Source organism: Hyperolius riggenbachi, chromosome 3 (assembly GCF_040937935.1).
Source record: "Hyperolius riggenbachi isolate aHypRig1 chromosome 3, aHypRig1.pri, whole genome shotgun sequence".
Classification (NCBI taxonomy): Eukaryota; Metazoa; Chordata; class Amphibia; order Anura; family Hyperoliidae; genus Hyperolius; species Hyperolius riggenbachi.
Window position 1 is genome coordinate 441,492,637 of NC_090648.1, and position 23,938 is coordinate 441,516,574.

The 23,938-nt window shown below is 43.3% G+C and overlaps 1 protein-coding gene across 1 annotated transcript in view; it reads left to right on the plus strand.

The window, feature by feature from the left end:
- LOC137562391 (protein diaphanous homolog 1-like) overlaps window positions 1-23,938 on the plus strand; it is a 127,240-nt gene that overhangs the window by 78,227 nt on the left and 25,075 nt on the right. The window contains exon 2 of the mRNA XM_068273729.1: window positions 19,208-19,274. Coding sequence (XP_068129830.1) covers window positions 19,208-19,274 — 67 coding nt within the window. The remainder of the gene's footprint in view (window positions 1-19,207; window positions 19,275-23,938) is intronic.

Sequence of the window (23,938 nt, forward strand, 5' to 3'; positions counted from 1 at the left end):
CGCTCTATGCTGTTGTAATTGATTCCAGGAGATTTAAAGTGGATCCGAGATGAAAAACTAACTATAACAAGTAACTTGTCTATATATCTTATCTAAAGTTTAGATAGTTTACACAGCAAATCTAGCTGCAAACAGCTTTAATAGAATATGATTATTTAATTCTGTGATACAATGACTGCAGCCATGTTGTTTGTAAACCTTACACAGAGGCAGGCTTATCTGTATCTTGAGCAAAAAAACCTACTCCCCCCACCTCCCTCCTCCCCTCTGCTTCTGAAATATCTGGCTAGTAATACCTCCCCCTCCTCCTGCCCAGACTGAGCTCCCATGAGCCCTTGCTACTGTCTGAAAGTGCCTTGGCTCTCTTAAAACCTGTGGGCGTGGCTTGTTTAGTTTATAGGGAATTAGAGTATTAAAACAAAAACAAAAAAGTATATGGCTTGAGGAATGCCCTATAAACAATAGGAAAGGAACACAGTTATGCATTGTGTAAAAGTTATTCTCGGATCCACTTTAAGGAATGCTGCATACCTTGGATTTTAATGCTTGCAAGGTTTTTTGTTTTTTTTTTACTTATTTTTATCTTTTCTGAATGAGTATCTCCTTCACTGTTTGGAGTTCAGTGCGGTGACGCAGTTCCCAGCTACTTTAGGCCTAACTGATAACTCGGTATGCTGCTGGCGTTTGCTTTGTTCACTTGCATTAATTTCTTCAACAAATTTGGAAGTTCACTGAGCGTGATCTCTTCTGCGAAGCTGATTGTTCCTCTCTGATTAAAATGTTTCTCTCACCCCTGCAGGCTGATGGAATGCCTTGCAGTTAGAGGGGTGAAGCCAGACGCTGCTTACTTAGATTGCGATCTGCGCTCGTTACAATCTATGCTTACAATCAGTTTTAATTAATTGGGCTCTCATTTAGCTGCGGGCTGGGCACTTTCCTCTGATTAGAGACAGGGAAGAAGAGCAGGCAGTCGGGAGAGAAGGGGGCCGCAAAGTAATTATGTCACTTCTTCTTTTTGCATTGCTTAAAAGGGCGCCTGCTTTAAGTAACGCGTTTCCTTATTCCGTGTTTGTTTCCATATTTCATTGGCCCATCACAGCAAATGGACCATGAAGTCACTTCCGTGATTAAAGCACAACCAAACCCAAAATGAAAGAAGCTAAATTCGCAAAGCACACATGTTGTACTGTGTAACTTATAAGAATTACTTTTTTCATTGCATTTTCTAATTTCGGAATTCCAGCATTCTTTGTGATGCTTACTGCATCTCTATGAGCTTCCCAACCTGTTTCCTGGAACCAATAAATGACCGGGAGGTGCACATGCTTCCCTTCTCCAGCAGTATCCAGCAGCCCAATACCAGCGTGGAACACAAAAACAACAAAACATTTGTATAGCGCTTATCTCCCGTAGGATCCAGCGGGCGTAAGCTTGTCTCAGATCAGTACGTAGTGATGTGGAGAAGGGAAAAAGTTATGTGATCGTAAATGCCAGACTAAACAGGTGGCTTTTCAATTTTGATTTAAACATGTCCAGGGTTAGAGCCGTCTTGATTAAATTTGGCAAGGCATTCCACAGGGTATGGTCAGCATGACCGAATGCCTTGGCTCCAAAGGTTTTTGGTTGGACTCTGGGAGTGGTAAAGTTATTGAATCTTTTTGATCTGAGGTTGTGGGTGGTGTTACACAGTTGCAAAGAGGTTTCTCCATTTTAAGGGTAGCCAGTGTGGTGAGCAAAGGATTGGTGGTATGTGGCTATGCTGGGGTTGGCTTGTTAACAGTCTTGCAGCAGCATTCTGTACTAGCTACAGGCGGTGTGGGTTTTTATTTGGAAGGCCTGCATAGAGGTCATTGCAATAGTCCAGCTGTGATATGATGAAGGAATGAACTAGGGCAGTGATCTGCAAAGTTGGCTCTCCAGATGTTAAGGAACTACAAGTCCCACAATGCATTGCGGGAGTCTGACAGCCACAGTCATGATTCATAAAGGCAAATGCATTGTGGAACTTGTGGTTCCTTAACAGCTGGAGAGCCAAGTTTGCAGATTACTGAACTAGGGTTGAAGATCCTCTGTAGGAATGAGGTGCTTAATTTTTGCAATAGTCCTTAGGTGAAAGAAGGAATGTTTCACCACAGCTGAGATTTGATTCCTGAAGTGTAATTCCCCATCAATCAGTAAACCCAAGCTTCGCACAGTGTTGCAGCTAGTAAGGTCTGAGTTCCCTACCCTCAGTGGTGTTTCCATGCTCCATCTTTGTCACTCACTACCTTTGCCGTTTGACTCAATCTTTCTACAGGAATGCTGGGTCTGGATTCTGTTTTACTTACATTGAGTGTCGCATGGCCTACACCTGAGCCATGCTGGTTGTGACTGGGGATCTGGCAGACTCTAGGATGTGCAGATTACATGGCGGTAGGCATGATGGATCTCTAGGCCAGTAACAAGGACTTAGCAGGTAGTGAGGCTGGGGTGGTTACTAGAGCCAACCACAGGTTTCTAATGAAGGCAAAGTTACCAAAAAGCGAAGAAATTGAACAGTGCTCAACCATCCTCTAGTCGAATAGTGGTGCACGACTAAGCCAACCAACAAGTCACAATGGTATAGACCACAGGTGTCGAACTCCAGGCCTGAGGGGCCAGATCCATGCCAGTGTTTAGGATGGACTGAGAAAGAGAGGAATGTGTTCTACTTGATGGACCACACCTTTCTTGATTCAGACCCATCAATTAATTTGAGCTGTGTAAAAAAATGTATAAGGACCTTAGCCCTAGAAGGACCGGTTTGACATACCTGGTATAGACAATGCCTTTAACACATAGACTAGGCATCAGAACACGTTGGTCTAAAAACCCATTAACCTTTACTGTTCCTGTAGTTTGTTAAAATGTCCCAATAAATTTAGAGTTTTACTGCTGCCTCCCAGAGTGCTGTGGACATCATATACTGTATATTACTAACCCAGACTTTGTACATGGTAAGGGTTTATTGACATCTGACATTGGTTTGAGGCATATATCAGTCTAAATTATTTTTAGTCTTACAGTCCTAATGCAACCCTCCACTACCTTTATGTTGTGTCTGTGAATAACCTGCACAATGTTAAGCCCCTTCTACACGATGCGATTCGATTACGATTCTATTTACGATCCGATTAAATCCGACATGTTCGATCGGGATTTGATTCAAATCGATTTGCCATTGTTTTGCAATGGCGAATTGAATTGAATCCCGATCGGACATGTCGGATTTAATCAGATCGTAGATAGAATCGTAATCGAATCGTACAAAGAATCGTATCGTGTAGATTGGGCTTACCTGTGGTGAGAGGGATATGGAAGCTGACATGTTTGTCATTTTAAACAATGCACATTGCTTGGATGTCCTGCTGATCCTCTGCCTCTAATACATATAGCCAGAGACCCTGAACAAGCATGCAGATCAGATGTCTATGGCAAATCTGACAAGATTAACTGATGCTTGTTTCAGGTGTGTGATTTAGACCCTACTGACTAGAAAGAGATTAACAGGGCTGCCAGGCAACTGGTATTGTTTTAAGCGGACCTAAACTCAGAACTCCCTCTTTGCTCTAAAAGATAAGCAACAGCATAACCACTTTTAAAGAAAACTATTCCTTTGTTACAGCTGATACAAATCTTGCAATAAATCTGCAATGTGTCTACTTCCTGCTTTCATGAAAGCAGACATAGGTTTAACATCCTTTGTATACAAATTAGCTGCTCTGCCGGGGGAGCCAGCTGACACAGCTGAGAGATCAAATTACACTGGTGATTAGTTACAGATGAGAGGGAAATAGATAGGATAAACTCTCTAAATACACACAGGGTGCATTTCTTTGTTTTCCTTTTGTCCTGTACAAGAGTTCAGGTCCACTTTAAAAGAAAATACATATGGCAGGTTTCATAGGCCTCTTACCTTGGATTCCTTTTTATTTACCTGGTCCGCCTATAGATTTTACATTTAAGGCTTTTTGGTGGGAGTGATCAGTCAGGCCTGTCTAAACACATGTTCTGATTTAATTTTTGACTGCTTATGATCTTTACTATTAATCCTTCTCCAGCCAAACCTTTGCTGTAAAGTGAATAGAAACTTTGTACTAGTTTGTGAAGTAGCAGTCACATGACTGCCACCTTTTCCTCATGTTCAAGGAAGATGGGCACAGCGTTGCTTGGTATGGGCATAGTGCCCATTCACTGTGGAGAGGGTAGACTGTCTCACACTGACTAGGCAACAGAAGTGCTTTCTGGCGAAGAAAAAAATAGGTAACCAGGTGACCACAACTTTACAGCAGGTTTTAAAGGACAGCTGAAGTGAGATGTATATGGAGGCTGCCATATTTATTTCCTTTTAAGCAATTGCCTGACTGTCCTGCTAATCTGACTGCAGTAGTGAGTGAATCACACACCTGAAACAAGCATGAAGCTAATCTTGTCAAATCTGACATTTAATGCCAGGAACACCTGATCTGCTGCATGCTTGTTCAGGGTCTATGGCTAAAAGTACTATGCTGGGCATACATGGGTCGATCCGGCGGCCGATTAGCCGCCGGATCGACCCCCACCGCGTCCCCGCGAATCGATCCCCGCTCGTCCCCGCGGGCGCTCCTAATCAGCCGCTCGATTCCCCGCTATTGTCCGCCAGCGGGGATCGTGCGGGGAATCTATCCGGCAGGTCACCGGACCTGTCGGATATTATCAATGGAGCCATCAGGCTCGATTGATAAGCCTGCACAGTTAGCCGTGTATGCCCAGCATTAGAGGCAAAGGATCAGCAGGACAGCCAGGTAACTGGTATTGCTGAATAGTATATAAATATGGCAGCCCCCATATCCCTCTCGCTTCAGTTGTCCTTTAACCACTTGCCGACCGCCCACTACCAATAGGCGGCAGCAAAGTGGCACCCCCAGGACCGCGTAACGCCGATCGTCGGCGGCACCTGGGGGACTGATTAGCCACGCGCATCTGCCTGCATTAGGCTCCGCCCATCCGCATTGTCAACCCGCCGGTCAATTAGCAGCGCCGGCGGGTTGTTAACCCCCGATCTGCCGCGTACAAGGTGTATAATACACTTTAAGCTAACCCCCCACACCCTCAGATCCTCCCCAGAAACCCCCACCCCCCCTCCGGTGTACTATATATATCCCCCCCCTGGAATCGCCCACTGATCACCTGTCAATCACCCATCAATCACCGCGTCACCACCACCCATCAGATCAGACCCTAACCTGCCCCTTGCGGGCACCTGATCACCCGCCCACACCACACCTTCAGATCGCCCGCAGAACCGCCCTTTAGATCACCTCCCAAGTGCATTGTTTACATCTGTTCTCCCCTCTAATCACCCACTGATCACCCATCAATCGCCCATCAATCACCCCCTGTCACCACCTGTCACTGCTACCCATCAGATCAGACCCTAATCTGCCCCTTGCGGGCACAAAATTACCCTCAGATCGCCCTCAGACGACCCCCCCCCCCCCTGATCACCTCCCCAGTGCATTGCTTGCATCTGTTCCCCCCTCTAATCACAACCTGAGACACCCATCAATCTCCTCCTGTCACCCCCTAGCACACCTACCCATCCGATCAGGCCCTAATTTTCCCCCGTGTGGGCTCCTGATCACTCGGCCAAACCCTCAGACCCCCTTCCGATCACCTCCCCAGTGCATTGATTGCATCTATTCTCCCCTCTAATCACCCCCTGAGACACCCATCAATCACCTCCTGTCACCCCCTAGCACTCCTATCCAGCAGATCAGGCCCTAATCTGCCCCCTGCGGGCTTCTGATCACCCGGCCAAACACTTACCCGCCCCACTGCAGTGACAGAATTTTTCTTTTCTGATCACTGCTGGTCTCTACGACTTAATTGTGGCTGAGACCAACCGTTATGCCACACAATACGCAGCCGCCAATACAAGAAGCTACCATGCCCAGCCTTTTTGGTGGAAACCACTCCAAGTTTCCGAACGTAACTTTTTTTTGGGGCCTTCTCCTTAACATGGGTCTAGTCAAAGAGAATGTATTGCGGTCTTATTGGTCTATGCACTCAATACATCACATGCCCATGTTCTCTGCTGCCATGTCCAGGTCTCGATTTGAGAACATCCTGCGCTTCCTGCACTTCAGTGCCAATACAACCTGTCATCTAAGAGGCCACCCTGCTTATGACCGGTTCCACAAAATTCGGCCCCTCACTACCTGTCATCAAAATTTGCAGATGCTTATACCCCTGAACAGTCATTTTGAGGCATTTGGTTTCCAGACTTTCCTCACGGTTTAGGGCCCCTAAAATGCCAGGGCATTATAGGAACCCCACAAGTGACTCCATTTTAGAAAGAAGACACCCCAAGGTATTCCGTTAGGTGTATGATTTCATAGAAGATTTTATTTTTTGTCACAAGTTAGTGGAAAATGACACTTTGTGAAAAAAAAACAAAAATCAATTTCTGCTAACTTGTGACAAAAAATAAAATCTTCTATGAACTCACCATACTCCTAACAGAATACCTTGGGGTGTTGTCTTTCTAAAATGGGGTCACTTGTAGGGTTCCTAAACTGCCCTGGCATTTTAGGGGCCCTAAACCGTGAGTAGTCTGGAAATTAAATGCCTCAAAATGACCTGTGAAATCATAAAGGTACTCATAGGACTTTAGGCCCCTTAGTGCACCTAGGCAGCAAAAAAGTGTCACATGTGGTATCGCCGTACTCAGGAAAAGTAGTATAATGTGTTTTGGGGTGTATTTTTACACATACCCATGCCACGTGTGACACTTTTTTGCAGCCTAGGTGCGCTAAGGGGCCCAACGTCCTATTGAGTACCTTTAGGATTTTACAGGTCATTTTGAGGCATTTGGTTTCTAGACTTCTCCTCAAGGTATTCCGTTAGGTGTATGATGAGTTCATAGAAGATTTTATTTTTTTGTCACAAGTTAGTGGAAAATGACACTCTGTGAAAAAAAATAAAAATAAAAATCAATTTCCGCTAACTTGTGACAAAAAGTAAAAAAAAAAAAGTCACTAGTGATTTGGGCTTGACCAGTAAATCAGGTGTGTGAATTGTTTTCACACAGAGTTCCACTTTAATATTTTGTTCTGCACTGAATACAAGAACTCTGTCTTTTCTGCTTATTGCTTTGACATGATTACCTCTTTTAGCTGCACATTTAGCATTTAAAAGAGCTTTAAATGTTGTGATAGAGAGTCAAGACATTATTATGATCCCTAATACCACAACATAGCCATTGCATACATGTTGTCCACGTTGTATTAGCCAGCCCTAACTCCTGCTGAGGCATCCAAAAACCTGACATTTTCTAAGTTACTTTACTGGTTGTCCCTCTGCTACACAGCTGTTTGAAAAATAAATTGCACTTTTTTCCCCTTCTACTACACCACATTGTCCACAAGAGGGCAGACATGTGGTATTTTTATATTGTAGAAATTATTTTACCTAGATCTTTATTTTGGTTTAGACTTTATAGATATATCAGTGTATAAGATGATTCAATGTAGAAAATGAACAGATGACTGTTTTGTCATTCAATAGTATATGTGCAAACGTGCATTTTATTTTGTATTCTTTTTTTTTTTTTACATATACATTTTTTTAAATCTCCATAACTGCAACATTTATTTGTCCACCTCTCATGTAAAAAAAATACAGAACATACTTCTTATTCCTTTGTTTTTCTTTACTTTGCATTCAAAGAAATGTAAACCACATATAGAAAGTACTGTATATTAAACTTAACACTTTTCCAAGTACAGTCTTACCTTTCACCACCAGGTGGTGCAGTAATACTTGAAAATCCTGGTTACGATCGCTCTACAAAGCACCTGTATTGAAGCTGCAGTCTTACTTTTAACCACAAGATGGTGGACTTATACCGTACTATTTCCACCATGAGAAATTATTTAATATAGCAACCGTAGTTTGGCTTTAGATTAATGCATGTGTTCATTAAGAATGAACTATCGGTTTCTAAGGCTAGCTCAAGACAAATATTTATTTTTCTGACATACAGAGTAAAATGAAGTGTGCACATTAGCTTCTGAATTGTAATCAACAGAAATAAAATGTACTGCAGTATACAGGACCCCATTGTGTCAGGGTGGTCTATGCAGTCTCTGCACTGTTCATGTATGTGCTTCTGAAGGTCTCTCAGAGCAGTGATCTGCAAACTAGGCTCTCCAGCTGTTAAGGAACTACAAGTCACACAATGCATTTGCCTTTATGAATCATGACTCTGGCTGTAAAACTCCTGCAATGTTCGTTACATTGCGGGGGTCGTAGTTCCTTAACAGCTGGACAGCCAAGTTTGCAGATCACTGTCCTAGAGGGTAGTCGCCTCATTCACAGGCAGAGCAGGGACAAGGTCCTTCAGCACCCAAGGCTGAGACACCAAAGTGCGCCCCCCATCCCTGCCACCCCAGCCGTCACACATGGATTGCTATTAGACTAAGAGGGCCACAGGGCCCACAACCTCCCCAACACCTTAATATCTAGTTATATGGCTTGCAGTCACTGCCATGTATCCCCTTTTCTTATTTCTTTCTGCTTCAAACACAATTAGGAATGACAGCTGAATGAATTCTGCGCCCCCTCCTACACTGCGCCCCGAGGCTCGAGCCTCTCCAGCCTATGCCCCGGCCCTGTTCACAGGTGTAGATATTACATACAGATTGCTTTTGCTTGTCAATCATCAAATTCATTTGAAATGTAATTTGATGCCAGAAATAATATACTCTAGCATTACATTAGTCATTAAAGCAGACTTGAACTCAGAACTTCCTCTCTACTCTAAAAGATAAGAAACTGCATAATAATCTTTAAAGGACAACTGAAGTGAGAGGTATGTGGAGGCTGCCATATTTACTTACTTTTAAGCAATACCAGTTGCCTGGCTATCCTCTGCCTCGAATACTTTTACCCATAGCCCCTGGACAAGCATGCAGCATATCACGTGTTTCTGACAAGATTAGCTGCATGCTTGTTTCTGTTGTGATTCAGGCACTATTGTAACCAAATAGATCAGCTGGTAACTGGTATTGTTTAATAATGAGATAAATATGGCAGCCACCGTATCACGCTCACTTCAGTTCCCCTTTAAAGAAAAATAGTTGTTACAGCTGATACAAATCCTGCAATAAATCTGCAGTGTGGCTACTTCCTGCTTTCATGGAAGCAGGCATAGGGTTAACATCCTGTGTTTACAAATTAGCTGCTTTGCCAAGGCAGCCAGCTGATATATTAAATTACAGTTGCAGTTAGTTACAGATGAGGGAGAATTCGACAGTTTTCCTAAATACATACAGGGTGCATTTCTCTGTTTTCCTTCTGTTCTGTGCAAGAGTTCAGGTCCACCTTAACCAATAAACCCACAATACTCCGAAGAATCATACATCAAAACCACCCCAGAGTCCTCGTCACCCAAACCCTGCATGTGTGCCACTGTCGTCCAAAAGAACCAAAACCTGCCCTCCGCACCAACGCAGTAGGCAGCATTTGTGTGCGCAGCAGGTGCATCCCTGCATACTTACGTCCTTCAATCTGTAGTATAGATAGGATTCACCATGGTGTATTGCAGTATTCTGAATTCTGACATTTAAAAGAATATATTCTTCCTATCTATCTCCTATAGAACTTTTATGCATTTGTATTGATTGTTTACTACTGCTGCTGGATAGTCAGGAAGCTGAGGTCTAGGATTAGTATTATTATTATTATTACCGGTAATTAGTATTTATATTGCGCCAACATATTTCCTGTACAGAGTATATATTGTCTTGTCACTTAGCTGTCCCTCGGGGATCACATTCTAATGGTCATATGTCTATGCATGTATCATGCAGTGCATGTATCGTAGTCTAGGGGCAATTTAGCGGGAAGCTATGATTTGGGGATGCGGGGGGAAACCAGAATGCGCGGAGGAAACCCACTCAGACACGGGGAGAACATACAAACTCCGTGCAGATAGTGCCCAGGCTGCACTGCAAGGCGAGCGTTTTAACCACTACGCCACCATGCTGCCCAGGGAGAATCTAACTTGGTATCTCTAATTACCTATTGTCTTAACCACCTGAGCGTTACGGATGAGCTCAGCTCGTCCAGTAACGCCGCGGTGGATTGCTCAGGCCCTGGTGGGCCGATTTGCATAATTTTTTTTTTCAAACACGCAGCTAGCAATTTGCTAGCTGCATGTTTGTTCCGATCTGCCGCTACGCGCCGCGAAAGAGCCCCCCCCCCACAGACCCCTTGCACAGCCTGGCCAATCACCGCCAGGCTGCGCTATGGGGTGGAGCGGGACTCCCCCTGACATCATGACATCATTCTGATCGTCGCCATCGCGACGGGGGAAGCCGGCCGGTGGCGATCGGAGGGGTGGGGGGGATGCTGCAGGGAGGGGGGAATCATGTAGCTAGCGCTAGGCTAGCTACAGGATAAAAAAAAAAAATAGGTCAAAAAAACACTCCCGCGGCCGTGCGCCGCAAATAATCAGAACGCTAGGTTAATTAAGGTGACCATACATCTAGCAATTTGGCTTTGCAATCGACTATTCCATTTGATCTTTTTAGCAAATCGAGAGAGAAAGTCGAGTGTTCCAGTATGCCCGATCAATAAAAAGAGGCAGATAGCATGTCAAATCTACCAACTTCGTTGATCGAGCAGGATGGGCAGATATTGGGCGATCGCACAGGAACTGGCTAATATCCACACGTCATTCGATCGACATTGAATTGATTTTTGCATTCAGAGCATGGAGGCACAACATCGCTCAGATCAATTAGTGCAGCTGAATTGTAAAGGATATTTCTTGTAGTGTGTGGGACACTAGTCGATCGACGTACAATCAACCACACTGAAGTTGATTGCCCAATAAAGTTGATTGCTTTGTCGAGTAAATGAAAATCGCTAGATGTATGGCCACCGATCCCCTCGCTTATACATTAACCAGCCTGGTTCCAGCGATCGCCGCAGCCTCCCCGCACAGTCTCTCTATATGGGGAGGATCTGACTGTGCATGACGTCATGTGCGATCCTCCCCATAGAGAAGACAGGAGCTGTGTGGGGAGGCTTCTGCGATCGCTGGAAACAGGCTGGGTAATGTATAAGCGGCTGGATCAGGGGGATTGGGTGCGATCGGGGGGTGGTGGCCACCTTTACTAGCTAGCCTAGTGCTAGCTAACCTGTTCGGTAAACATTAAATACATATACAAATCCTGCAATAAATCTGCAGTATTTCTACTTCCTGCTTTCGTGGAAGCCAACATATTGTTAACATCGTGGCAGAGGAGATTCCTGATCTGACATAGCGGAGAGATCAAATTATGGTGGTAATTAGTTACAGATGAGGGGGGATTACACAGACTAAACTCTCTAAATACATACAGGGTGCATTTCTCTGTTTTCCTTCTGTCCTGTGCAAGAGTTCAGGACTCCTTTAAGACTATAGCATGTGGAAATCTAAAGTGTGTAAAGCTGTCCCCCCAACACATCTCCTACTGTTTAGTAGTCTCTCTAAACTACATCCCCCCTGATAGGCCGGAAGCGCTCATTGAAGTGAGAAGGATATGGAGGCTGACCTATTTGTTTAATTTCAAATCTTGCTTGATCCTCTCTCTCTATTACTTTTAGCCATAGACGCTGAACAAGCAATGCAGATCAGGTGCCTCTGACAAAAATCTGACAAAATTAGCCGCATGCTTGTTTCAGATGTGTGATTTAGACAGTACTGACCAGAAGGATAAGCAGGACTGCGAGACAACTGGTATTGTTTCATAGGAAATAAATAGCACAGCCTCCATATGTCTTTCACCTTGGGCTCCTAATAGCTAGTACTTGTCAGACTATCTCCTCTCCCCCCGAAGTACTACTTTTGGTACTTATCCGTTAGCCGGGCGCATCCGGCAGGTGGCGCTGTTGTAGCGAATTTCGATGCGCTGTTGTATCTAATTCCATTCATAGTTACTATGGTAACAGGTGGCCGCAGGTGGCGCTAATTACATTGTTGATGCGCAACGTAACGATACAGTGTGTTAATGGCAACGAATATACATTGTATTTGAAGTGGCCGGAATTAAAATGAAGGCGGCGGCAATGTAACACATGAAGCCGCCGCCTTCGTCTGTTTTTCTTCTCCCCCTTTGCCCTCTCGCTTCTATACAACACTGCCAGCTGGGGGGGGACACGCGTGTCCCCCCACAGTCGTTCGTCGCAAGGAAACAAGCAGGCTTCCCTGCCGCGACGAACGACTCTGGGGGGACACGCATGTCCCCGCAGGCTGGCAGCATTGTATACAAGCGAGAGGGCAAAGGGGGAGAAGAAGAACAACAGACGAAGGCGGCGGCTTCATGTGTTACATTGCCGCCGCCTTCATTTTAATTCCGGCCACTTCAAATACAATGTATATTCGTTGCCATTAACACACTGTATCGTTACGTTGCGTATCAACAATGTAATTAGCGCCACCTGCGGCGCTTCCATTCACACAGTACTACGTTCAGTAACTATGAATGGAATTAGATACAACAGCGCATCGAAATTTGCTACAACAGCGCCACCTGCCGGATGTGCCCGGCTAACGGATAAGTACCCTACTTTTATATCATTTACTTATTTTCAAAATCTATGGATACATTTCCAAAAATGTATACTTGCAATGCAGGATTTAGTTTGGGCGTATTCTTGATTTTTTCCACTAGATGGTGCCATTGGATTGCAAAACGAGGCACATTACATGTTAGAGATCCGTATACTTACGATACATGTATAACCTGCTGTCTAAGTGTAAAGGAAAAAACCTATAAAACCTGATGTAAACACAAATCAAATTCCACTTATCAAATATTAATCATCAATTCTTTTAACTGTAGTTTTATGTATTTCCTGTATTTATTGTGCATATTGCAGAGAGAGTTTGAACATCTTGAATTCTTTGGAACGGTCCACGAATGTTAAATAGTGATTAGATTTATCCATCAGGTTTAATATGTTTCTGGCCAATATATTCTGGATGTAAAAACAAGTCTGTGATTACAGCAAATGCAGTCATTCATCTTTTTGCTGTTTAAAAGCAGCATCTCTCTGATTCCTGTAGTTCAAAATCAATTATTTCTAATTAAAAAAAAAATATAGCCATAATTTTGAAATTTTGCCTAATTTAGCATCTCAGTAATGAATCTTACGTCCTAAATTCATAAATCTATATTGATATCTGCAGTTTTACATTCCACCACCAGATGGTGCAAGGAGCCCACAAATGGCTTGCCGCAGCCCATAAAATGACTGATCACAGCTTTCATCTGCGTGTATTGAAGTAGTTTTGTAAGGATTCCTTCCTTGCAAATACGTACGTTTTAATGATCTGGTGAACATGCCGTCTACAAAGCCTTCGCCACCGCTTATCAGCCTTTTTTTTTATTCCTGGACGCTGCTTTATTAGCCATTCCGTCTCATCAGACCCCAATGTCACACTATCTTTTCTTTCTACTTGCCAGCAACTTTTTGTCACATTGTGATCGTCCCCTGTTTGTGATTATCCGATATTAATCAAACTCCTGCCGTTTACCAAAGCTTAAAAAGCCTGCAATGAAAGCATCAATAACTTCCCTGCTGCTCGTGCCGTCTGATTAGAAACCGTCGTGTTGGGGAAACGCAAGGGGCTTTGCAGACTGACACTGATCAACAGCGCTCAGCGTGGAGCTCAGCCGCGATCGCAGGCCAGCTGTGAGGCGGTAATTGAAGGATAATGAAACCGGGGCCTCCTGTGCACACATCTATAAAGCTGCGCGCCATGCTGCTCATATCAAAGGCATGCCCTTGTTTGTGCTTGTCACTTTACACCTAGGGAAGGGGTTAAAAGGTGACCAAGTCCATTGTGTGTCTTCTATAGTAGTATCTTTTTTTTCAAATTTCATACACTATAAGCTGGCATCGCAGGATGCTGCGCCTACTCAATTATATTTTAAAGCCAAATTCTATTCACCATTTAAAATATATCATCTGATAACTTAATGAGCAGCCGGCTAAAAGTTACTTTCTTGTGTTAAATGGGGCTTTTGCAGCTAAAAAGCAGGTCAGCTCGCCTGAGGCTGTATTAAACGCAGGCTCTCTTTATCCTCCCCCGTCAAGCGGGAACTGGTAGCACCTGACTGCGCTGCTGCACACTGTACAAAATTAATGGTCAACTCTGTGTAAATTATGTGTTCAAATTGCTGTATCTATAGCTTAATTGTATTGTAGTCCTGTTCCTGAACACACAAAGGCGCCAGGTGTGTTCTGTGTACTCCTACCCCTACTGTCTGATGAAGCGGGTATAGGCCTGTGAAACACGTTGTGATTATCCCCTGCAGTGTACCAATAAACATATCTTTGTTGAATACACAGCTTGTTGTGTCTGCTTGAAGGAGGTAAGTCCACCACTGCCTTCTAAGCATTTTTAAACTTTTTAAATATGGATCTTATTCTTTTGGCGCCTCTGTTCAATTCACTACAAAGATTGCAGTGTGGAGGTCTGTGGTGTAGGGATTCATAAGAAATGGTCAAAAATATGAATACATTCTTTGGCTTTGCTGTAATATGCAGATCTTTTTTTCTTGCCATGCTTATTCTACTCACCTCACTAATGAGTCCCTTATTATGTGGGCTGCCATCTCACTTACTCATTTTAGCAGAGCAAAGGCTCTTGAGCTGGGCATCCGTTTTTGATCTACGACCCTCCAATCCTTGAATGTGACGATCCGGAAAAATCACGGACTCCCCAAATTTGAGTCCCGTTCGGAGGAACGTACCAAATGGATCTTTTCGAACAGAGCAATGTGAACATATCTATTGGTTGACATTGGATCCGTTCCGGTACGGTCTGCCAGTGTGCACCGGGCTGTACTGTCACGAGAGAAATTTGCAGGCAGTCATTACTGCTGTCATGCTCATCCTCCGGTTGTAAAGCTTTCTGCATCACTGACCAGCATAAACATTATAGTAAAAAACAGCTCTTTTATTTGCATATTTTTCCCATGTCCAGCTTCCTTCAGTAAAGTAGAAAACGTGTGTCCCCTATACCTGACAACAGAGTTCATGGCTGCAATATTTTAAATTTCCCTCTTTTTAATAGTGTGTCACCAGCATAACAGTGAGCCTGGCATCTACACGTTAGGAGAAGCTGATTTTCAGTCTATGGCAGTAACATGTGCAGGATGGGTGGGGAGTCATTAAGCTATGGTTCTGGATCACCAGAAGTCCTCTTCAACCCATTCCATTTTGAGTGGGTTCTGGCTGGTTACATTTTCCTCCGGAGGTACATATACCGTGTCACCCAGGGAATCAGGTATGAGAGTTGCCAGCTCCTCACACTTCCCATAGCCTGCATGAGGGCATCTTTCTCCTTCCACAGAAGGCATCAGGTGAGTGACTGATGCTTCCCAGAAGTGGCCTCCCATAGCTCATACACCAGTGATGTGCAGACTGTGTCTCCTTAGCGGTTTTCATGCATTACAGAGTGGCTTTTTATGTGGATAATCTGGATGAAGTGAGTAAGCCAACATCTCTGAAACCCTTTGCCCACGTATCTTCCACAGCGCTGTTGTATGGTGATATAGTGGCTAGTGAGGAGATGTATAGGGGAGAGAGATTGTGGAGAGCTTTGTATGTTAGTTAGTGGCTGATTATTATTATTATGTAGTATTTATATAGTGTCAATATCTTCTGCAGCGCTGTACAGAGTATATATATATATATATATATATATATATATATATATATATATATATATATATAGTGTGTGTGTGTATATTATTTATTATTATTATTATTATTTAGTATTTATATAGCGCCGACATATTACGCAGCGCTGTACAGTATATATATATCTTGTCACTAACTGTCCCTCAAAGGAGCTCACAATCTAATCCCTACCATTGCCATATGTCTATATTATGTAGTGTAAGTACTGTAGTCTAGGGCCAATTTTTAGGGGGAGCCAATTAACTTATCTGTATGTTTTTGGAATGTGGGAGGAAACCGGAGTGCCCAGAGGAAACCCACGCAGACACGGAGAGAACATACAAACTCTTTGCAGATAGTGCCCTGGCTGGGATTCGAACCAGGGACCCAGCGCTGCAAGGCGAGAGAGCTAACCACTACGCCACCGTGCTGCCCTGCACATATATATGTATATATATATATATATATATATATATATATATATATATATATATATATATATATATTACTGTGTGTGTGTGTGTGTATATATATATATATACTCGAATCCCTACCATAGTCATATGTCTATATATGTATCGTGTAGTGTATGTATCCTGGTCTTGGGCCAATTTAGGGGAAAGGCCAATTAAAACGGAATGTAACCCAGCATTTCAACTTTGCTCTAAAACATTATTTACAGCATATTATATGCAACCAGCATTTTTTTTTTACTAGACCAGCATTGGAAGGGTTACACACAGAGCTTTAAAGTTCCGTGGAGAGAAATGCTGCCGCATCCGAAGTGGTGAATGTTGCACACTCTCTGGCTGGCCTCCAGCTCCGGCACAGTCAGAGAGAGTGAGTCACATTCCTCACTTGTTACATTGTGTTTACTTAAATGTATCTATCTAAACTTCGGATGCGGCAGCATTTCTCTCCACGGAACAGAGGACAAACTAACTCTATGCCGGTAGTATTGAGGCCAGGAATTGGGACCTTTGTGCTGGTCACTATGCCACTGTGGTACCACAATGAACAATATGTGTTTGGAAGCATGTATACTACAAATAGCACCGAAACAAAAGTGTGAAAAAACAAGAGGAGAAATAAAGAGGGCTTTTCTTGCTAAATCAACAGTTTATAATATCCCATAGAGAAACAATTGACTACATTTTCATCTGTTATTTATATCCTAATTATAAACTCCATTAGCTGTGGGACATAAATTGTGTCACACATAATATAGTCCAGAGAAGTATAAAAGCAATTGTGAGGAACCTCTTTCTAATAATTTACACCTCCCAGCTAATGAAGTTGTTAATGAGAACATAAATACGCTTTGAAACTTTAGCCCAATAGTTTCCGTATACGATATTGTGTATTGTGAATTCAGAAAGAAAATCCTTTTTTTTCCCCTCCAGTTTTGTACACTTTTTGAGAGCAGATTTTATTCCTGAATGAGATTGTGTCTTTTAAACGGATTATCACCACAACAGCTGGAAAATACACACAAACCAATCAGGTCAGCAAGGCTGCACATCTCAATGAGGCAAAGCAAGTGGTTTCGGCGTACGGCGCTCAGTGCCGAGCACCATCATGGCAGTAATGTTCTACTGTAGGGGCAAGTAAGGGTAATCAGGGCATCTTCCTCCGAGTTGCAACAGCTCGGAGGGGGAATGGTATTCTACGCAGCCGGGGATATAAGCGGCAGCAGGATGATTCTTTATTCGGCTCACTCTGCGCCCAGTTCACTGGCGGTGTACATATACGCACGTCTATGGCGGCAGCCTCTGACTTCCTGAGTGGATACCGTCTCCAGAGAAAAGTGGAATGTCAAAGCTGCAATAAACTGGAGTCATGCTACTGCTTAAAGCACATGTCTCGAACTCCAGGCCTGGAGGGCCAGATCCATGCCAGTGTTTAGGATGGACTGAGAATGAGAGGAATGAGTTCTACCTGATGGACAACACCTTTCCTGATGGACCCATTGAGCTTTGTCAAAAATGCGTGAGGACCTCGGCCCTCATAGGACCGGTTTGACATACCTGGCTTAAAGTAAACCTATGACGAAGGGATCACGTGGAGTTATACTTACCTGGGGCTTCTCCCAGCCCCCCGCAGTCTGTCAGCTTCCTTGATGTTGTCTCAGTTTGACCCGCTGTGCTGCTGTGAAGTCCGCAATCCAGCTGGGTTGGGCTACAGGGCCGGGAGCGTTCTGCACAAGTGCAGTTATACATCTTTACTTTGGGAGGGGGAAGCCTCTGGATCCAAATGAGGCTTCCCCAGTCTTCCACCTCCAGCGGCCCTGGACCGTCTCCAAACAAAATAATGCCGTGATGTAACGGATTACCCCTCAGACTCTGGTGGAAATAGCTGAGCCTGAATGGTCCTCTCTACTGCACAGGCAGCTTGCACCTTGTAGGGCGTACCCGATTGGGCTCTTTTCTGACACTCTGAGTAGCTAGTGCGCATGCTTGAGGTGCATCACAGCATTGTTTTGCTTGTGGAGCCTAATTACTACTGGACATGTGCAAGACACTGACAAACCCTTGTCTGCATACTTTTGGGAGTCCTGGTGCTGGGGCAGAGGTGGCCGGGAAGCCTCTTAAGGATCCAGAGGCTTTCCCCACCCGTGGAGAGTACTCCCCAATGGAATTTATTTCTTACAAGTTTATTTTGGAATTTACAGTGATTCGGAGTGTTGGTCATTTACATTTGCCAAATCTGTTTGTCCTGCCTGTGCTGTGGCAGACTAACCTCTGCACTGGTTGTGAATGGACAGGTATACGGACAAGAATCCTGTACAAAAACGATTTTGCAGCGATTTTACTGTCCACATCAACAAAAAACTTGCTAATAGTGATCGCCATACGAAGTGATGTTAATTACATTAACATGAGCTTTAAATTGAAAACACTGTAAAAAAAATACTACACAAAGAAGTGCAGCGACTCCTTGCTGTTACTGTTACCTCAGGTACCTGTTTAAAAGTGACTTCATCCCCAGGAGTAGCTCTCAGCACTTTGTATGCTCTTTAGTCAGTTTCGCCACATCTGCGCTATATAAACCTTTACATGACAATGTTTCTTCTTACATAGATCTTTGTGAGGTTATGTGTAGGTTGTACATTCAGATTCTATTGTGTATGGCCATCTTGGCTTCTTCTGTTTTTAAAAAATTAAGGAACTTTTTTTTAAAAGAAACATTCATTTTACTTAATGTAGTATTAGTTTTGATTACACTGCTTATGGGGGGTGAATAATTCTGTACGTCACACCAAACTTCAGGTAAGTGGCTTACAAGTGACAGGTAATGGAAGCACAGAATGATAGAACAAGTACTTAAACTCAAATAAACCTCTGGCATCCAGTACATTAAGAACATGCTTAAGAAAAATAGTTGCAACAAAAGGGACATTTTCTTAAATATGTAGAAAATCAATGTATCTGTAAATTAGCCTGTAGTTTTCACTTTTAAACACCAGATGGAGCAAAGACTCATTTGAGTACCCTGCCACACCCAGAATGACTCAGTATGATGAAATCAGTCTGGCAAGTTTTTTTTCTCTTCCTTTTAAAGAAAGCTTTATTACTAGTTTGCTGGAGAGCAAACTGACACAGCATGAGATCATGACCTAAACAAGCCTTTTACATTGCATTTGTCAGAACTGGTTTTTCTGCACTTCTGTCAAACCTATTAGCTTATCGAGATTAAACCTAGTGTAAAGAATACCAGAAAATATACAGAATGTCACTGAAAGTTTTTACATTAGCAGTAATTGCAAGCTTTTTAAAGAGAACCTGAACTCAAAATAAAAGGTCAAAATAACCATACACAGGTCATACTTGCCCCCCGTGTAGTCTACTAATCAATCTCTTTCTCCTCTCCTGCGTCCCATTTGTCTACTGTGATCAATGGAATTTTCCGTCCTCCATCTAAAAAAAAAAGTGGCTATTACACTGTTAAACTGTAATATCACCCACTAGAGCCATAGGGAAACATGGACATTACCTTGCACATTCAGTTGTAACTGACAGCTGCTGATATATAACTGATAGCAACTGGTATATTTCAGTTCTGACAATTTTGTCAGAACTGGAAGGGATCACTGTAGGAAGAAAATGGCAAGCTTCTGAGAGGAACTGACAGTGAGGTTAGTATTTAATATTCATTTGCAGCTACGTCATGTGTTTTCTAAATAATTTTACTCGCTTCAGGTTCCCTTTAATTTTTTTATTTATTTATTTTTTGGTTGCTCATATCAAGTAAATGGAAGGCAAACCAAACATTGGATCATTTTTCTTTCTCTTTCAAATTTGCTATTTTTCTAACGGCACACATGGAATATTGCCTAGCTGTGATGCTGATCTTTTGACTGCTGTAGTCAGTCAGTCGGACACCTAAAACTAGCGTGCAACTGGAGGAGTTCTAGCCACACATGTATAGATTTTTATGTGATATTCGTAAACTGATCATTTTTTTTAATATATCTAATATCCTTTTACAACTAACTGATTCAGTGCCATGAACATTTTCAATGTATCCATTCAGTAAAATTATAGTGCATGACCGAAAATCCTCTTTAGGCTTCTTTTACACCGCAAATCACGAATCTGATTTCTGATTCCGATTTGCAATCCCAATTTGTGATTTTCACACGGATGCTAGCAACAAAAGAAGAAAAAGCAGCATGCAGGACTACTTTTTTAATAGCATCAAAAATCAGAATCCCATTTAAAAATGTATCGAAATTGCATGTCGTTTAAAAGAGCCATCACAAATAGACCATTTTTATTATTTGATTTAGTGTCTATTATTATGCACTTATAAAGTACTATACTGACATTTTCCACATAGCTTTACAGCTCTTGTTACTGATTACCAAGGCGGGAAGTTTAGATTTGCCTATCGTGCATGGTGGGTTTATTGCCACTGGGTGCCACATCCATTTTAGAATCGCCTATAGGTATTCAAATGTGTGCTATTCGACTGAGTGGAAACGGGCCCAAAGTCTATTTGAGCTGCTCCAGCGCAGAATGCTTACAGCAGTGGGAGCGCAATCCAGGGGGTGTATGGACAGGCCCATGAATGCGCAGTAGTCGTTACCACAGTCCTGGATGGGGATCTTTTGTAGCGTATAGCAATATGTTTTAAAGTACAACTGAAGCGATAGGGATATGGAGGCTGCCATATTTATTTTCTTTTAGGCTGGTTTCACAGTGGGACGTTAAAGTCCCACGTTACAGCAGCCAGTAATGCAGCCTAACTCACAGCAAGGATAAATCAATGGGCTGTTCATAGTGCACATGTTGCGTTACATTGTAACACAGCACGTTTAAACAAAGTGCTGCATGCTGTACGTTATACTGGGCTAAGCCACGTTAGACTGTTTGCACATGCTCAGTAATGTTGGAGGAGGAGGTCTCCCCTCCTCCTCCGCGGCCAGCCACATGGCTAATTAATATTCACTGCGGTGACTCGTGGTGGGACTCGTAGTGTTGTCCGGATCATGAACAAATCGTTCATTTGATCCGGATCTTTTTTGTGAGTCGAATCATCCGGATCATCACAATGAAAGATTCGGATCACAGTGGATGTCTGTCTGGAAGAAACAGGAACATACAGAATGAACAGTGCAGGGAAAGTCCTGTCCTGCTAGTCATTTCACCCAGTCTGCTTCCCTAGTAAAATGATTCAAATGATTCGGTTCAAAGATCCAGATTTTTTCAATGATCCGATTCAAATGATCCGAATCCTTAAAAAGATCCGGACTTCCTATCACTAACCTGGAGTGGCTGCTTTGAGAGCTGCATAACGCAGCTCAATCTGACGTCCAACTTCAACACCACCACGCGTTGCATTAGGGGCACTTTATGCGACCATAATGTCCCCTAAAACGCAACGTCTTGGTGAGAAAGTAGCCTTAAGCAATTATAGGTGCCTGAATATCCTGCTGATCATATCCCTCTAAAGGGGCCCATACACCTAACACCGCTGACAGAACGATCGATTTCTGTCCAAAATCGATCGTTTCCGTTGATCCGTCCGTGCGGAAGATTTTTATAATGTGCCCTGTCTTACTGCAGCCTTTCCTAGTTGCACAGTGGCTGTGTTATCTCTGTTATATGATCTAATCTTCTCTCCTCTGTCGGGCTGAGGCAGTCAGGCTGGAATGTGCTGTGCTGCTTGTGATTGGATAGAAGCTATACACATCCTCTCCAGGCCCCCTGCACACTCTGTATGATTCACACACTGAGCTACTCTCAGCCTATCACTTGCTATGTCTTTTGTTTGTAAACACTGCTTAAAACTGGCAATTACAAGCCAGGATTGCAGCAGGGAGTGGCAGAAACAGCACAGAGGGGCCCAGGAGAACATAATGAATAGAATGGTATGCTTTTTATTGTAAGAATTTTACAGTACAGATTCTCTTTAAAGGACATCTGAACTGAGAAGGATATAGAGGCTGCCATATTTATCCCCTTTTAAATAATACCAGTTGCCTGGCAATCCTGCTGATTTTTTGGGGGGTTCAGTAGTGTCTGAATCACACAACTCTAAAAAGCATGTGGCACATCCAGTCAGACACAAATCGCTGCCGGCGTTGTGAAAACTCCGGGCCCCGCGCATCCGCAGAAGAGCCCGACTGATGAGACTGAAAGAAGATTACCAGGGCTGGTAGCGGGTGAACTAAGCCCCCGGGAGGATGGAGAGGGAGGAGACCGTGGTATTGGGGCTGGAGGAAGCCCCAGGTAAGTATCAATCCTTTTACATCCTTTGTCTCAGGCTACCTTTATTTCTTTATGGATACTATAGGTGCCCCTTAAACATTACTCTCCCTCTTGTATTAACATGGTATTGTGAAGTTCCTCAGCAGCACATTGGATAGTGTGCTGGTTAAACATATCACCTTTGACACAGGAGATGTGGGCTTGAGTCCAGGCTGCACATATTCAGTAGGGAATCCTTGGGCAAGACTTATGTGCCAGGGTGGACTGTTGAGCATGTACTTAGTGTGTGTGTAGCTCTCAAGCGCCATACAAAGTTAACTTTTGGTTCCAGTGGCCACGTCAACAGAACCCTCCTGTATCATTCACTCTCCAGCCATAGTCACAGATTGTGCTTCATCTATAATCTTATCTATAAAAATTGCAATAATATACGACAGAGACTAAAAACAAAAAGTTAGGGTATGCACGCCAGTGAGAATCTATCACATATCAATATGTTATTGTATATCAATAGTGATATGGGGTAGATTCTCTCTCACTGACCTTCAAACCCTAACTTTTTGTTTTGGTCTCTTTGTGGTATATTATAGTGATCAGGGGTGGCCTTAACTTTCATTACTGTATCCTATTGTATTCATAGGAATTGCAACGGTTGGTAAGATGAAGTTGCCCTGACTGGAACCATTAGTGCCATGGTGAAGTGGCCATAGCCATCACAAAGTAGTCAGTTGTGCAGGTACATTCCTGGCCTACTTCAGCTCACTCAGTCTGGTGACCACACAAGTGTTTCCAAACTAATCAACTGTTCTCACTTCTGATGTACTAATGGCTCCCGAAGACACAAAATCATCACCTGATCCGGACAAAAATGGGCAGATGAAGTCATATTTAAGCTAATGTTTACAGATACTGTGTCAGGTCCTTAGAATATCCTGGAGATGCAGCACCCCTGAGCTCCTGCTGGCATCTCAGCTGTTGTCACATGGTGGCGTCACTGTGTGGTGGAGAACCGCTCCATGTCACGTCTTGTGGGTAGCTGCTGCCTTCTCATTTGTACATGAACAGGTCATGTACCAGTGCCAACACCTGGCAGCTTCACTGCAGGGTTTGACACTTGGTGAACCCACCACTGTTAGCCGACCATGTGACTCCAACCTTATTCCACCAGGTCACATGTCGCTTTAAAGGACAACTGAAGCGACAAATATATACAGGCTGCCGTATTTATTTCCTTTTATACAATATTGGTTGCCTGACAGTCCTGCTGGTCTATTAGGATGCAGTAGTGTCTGAATAATGACAGAAACAAGCATGAAGCTAATTTTTCACATCTGACAATGTCAGAAATGCTTGATCTGCTGCATGCTTGTTCAGGGTTTATGGCTAAAAGTATTCGAGGATCAGCAGGATAGCCAGGCAACTGCTATTGCTTAAAAGGAAATATGGCAGCCTATATCCCTCTTGCTTCAGTTGCCATGTAACCT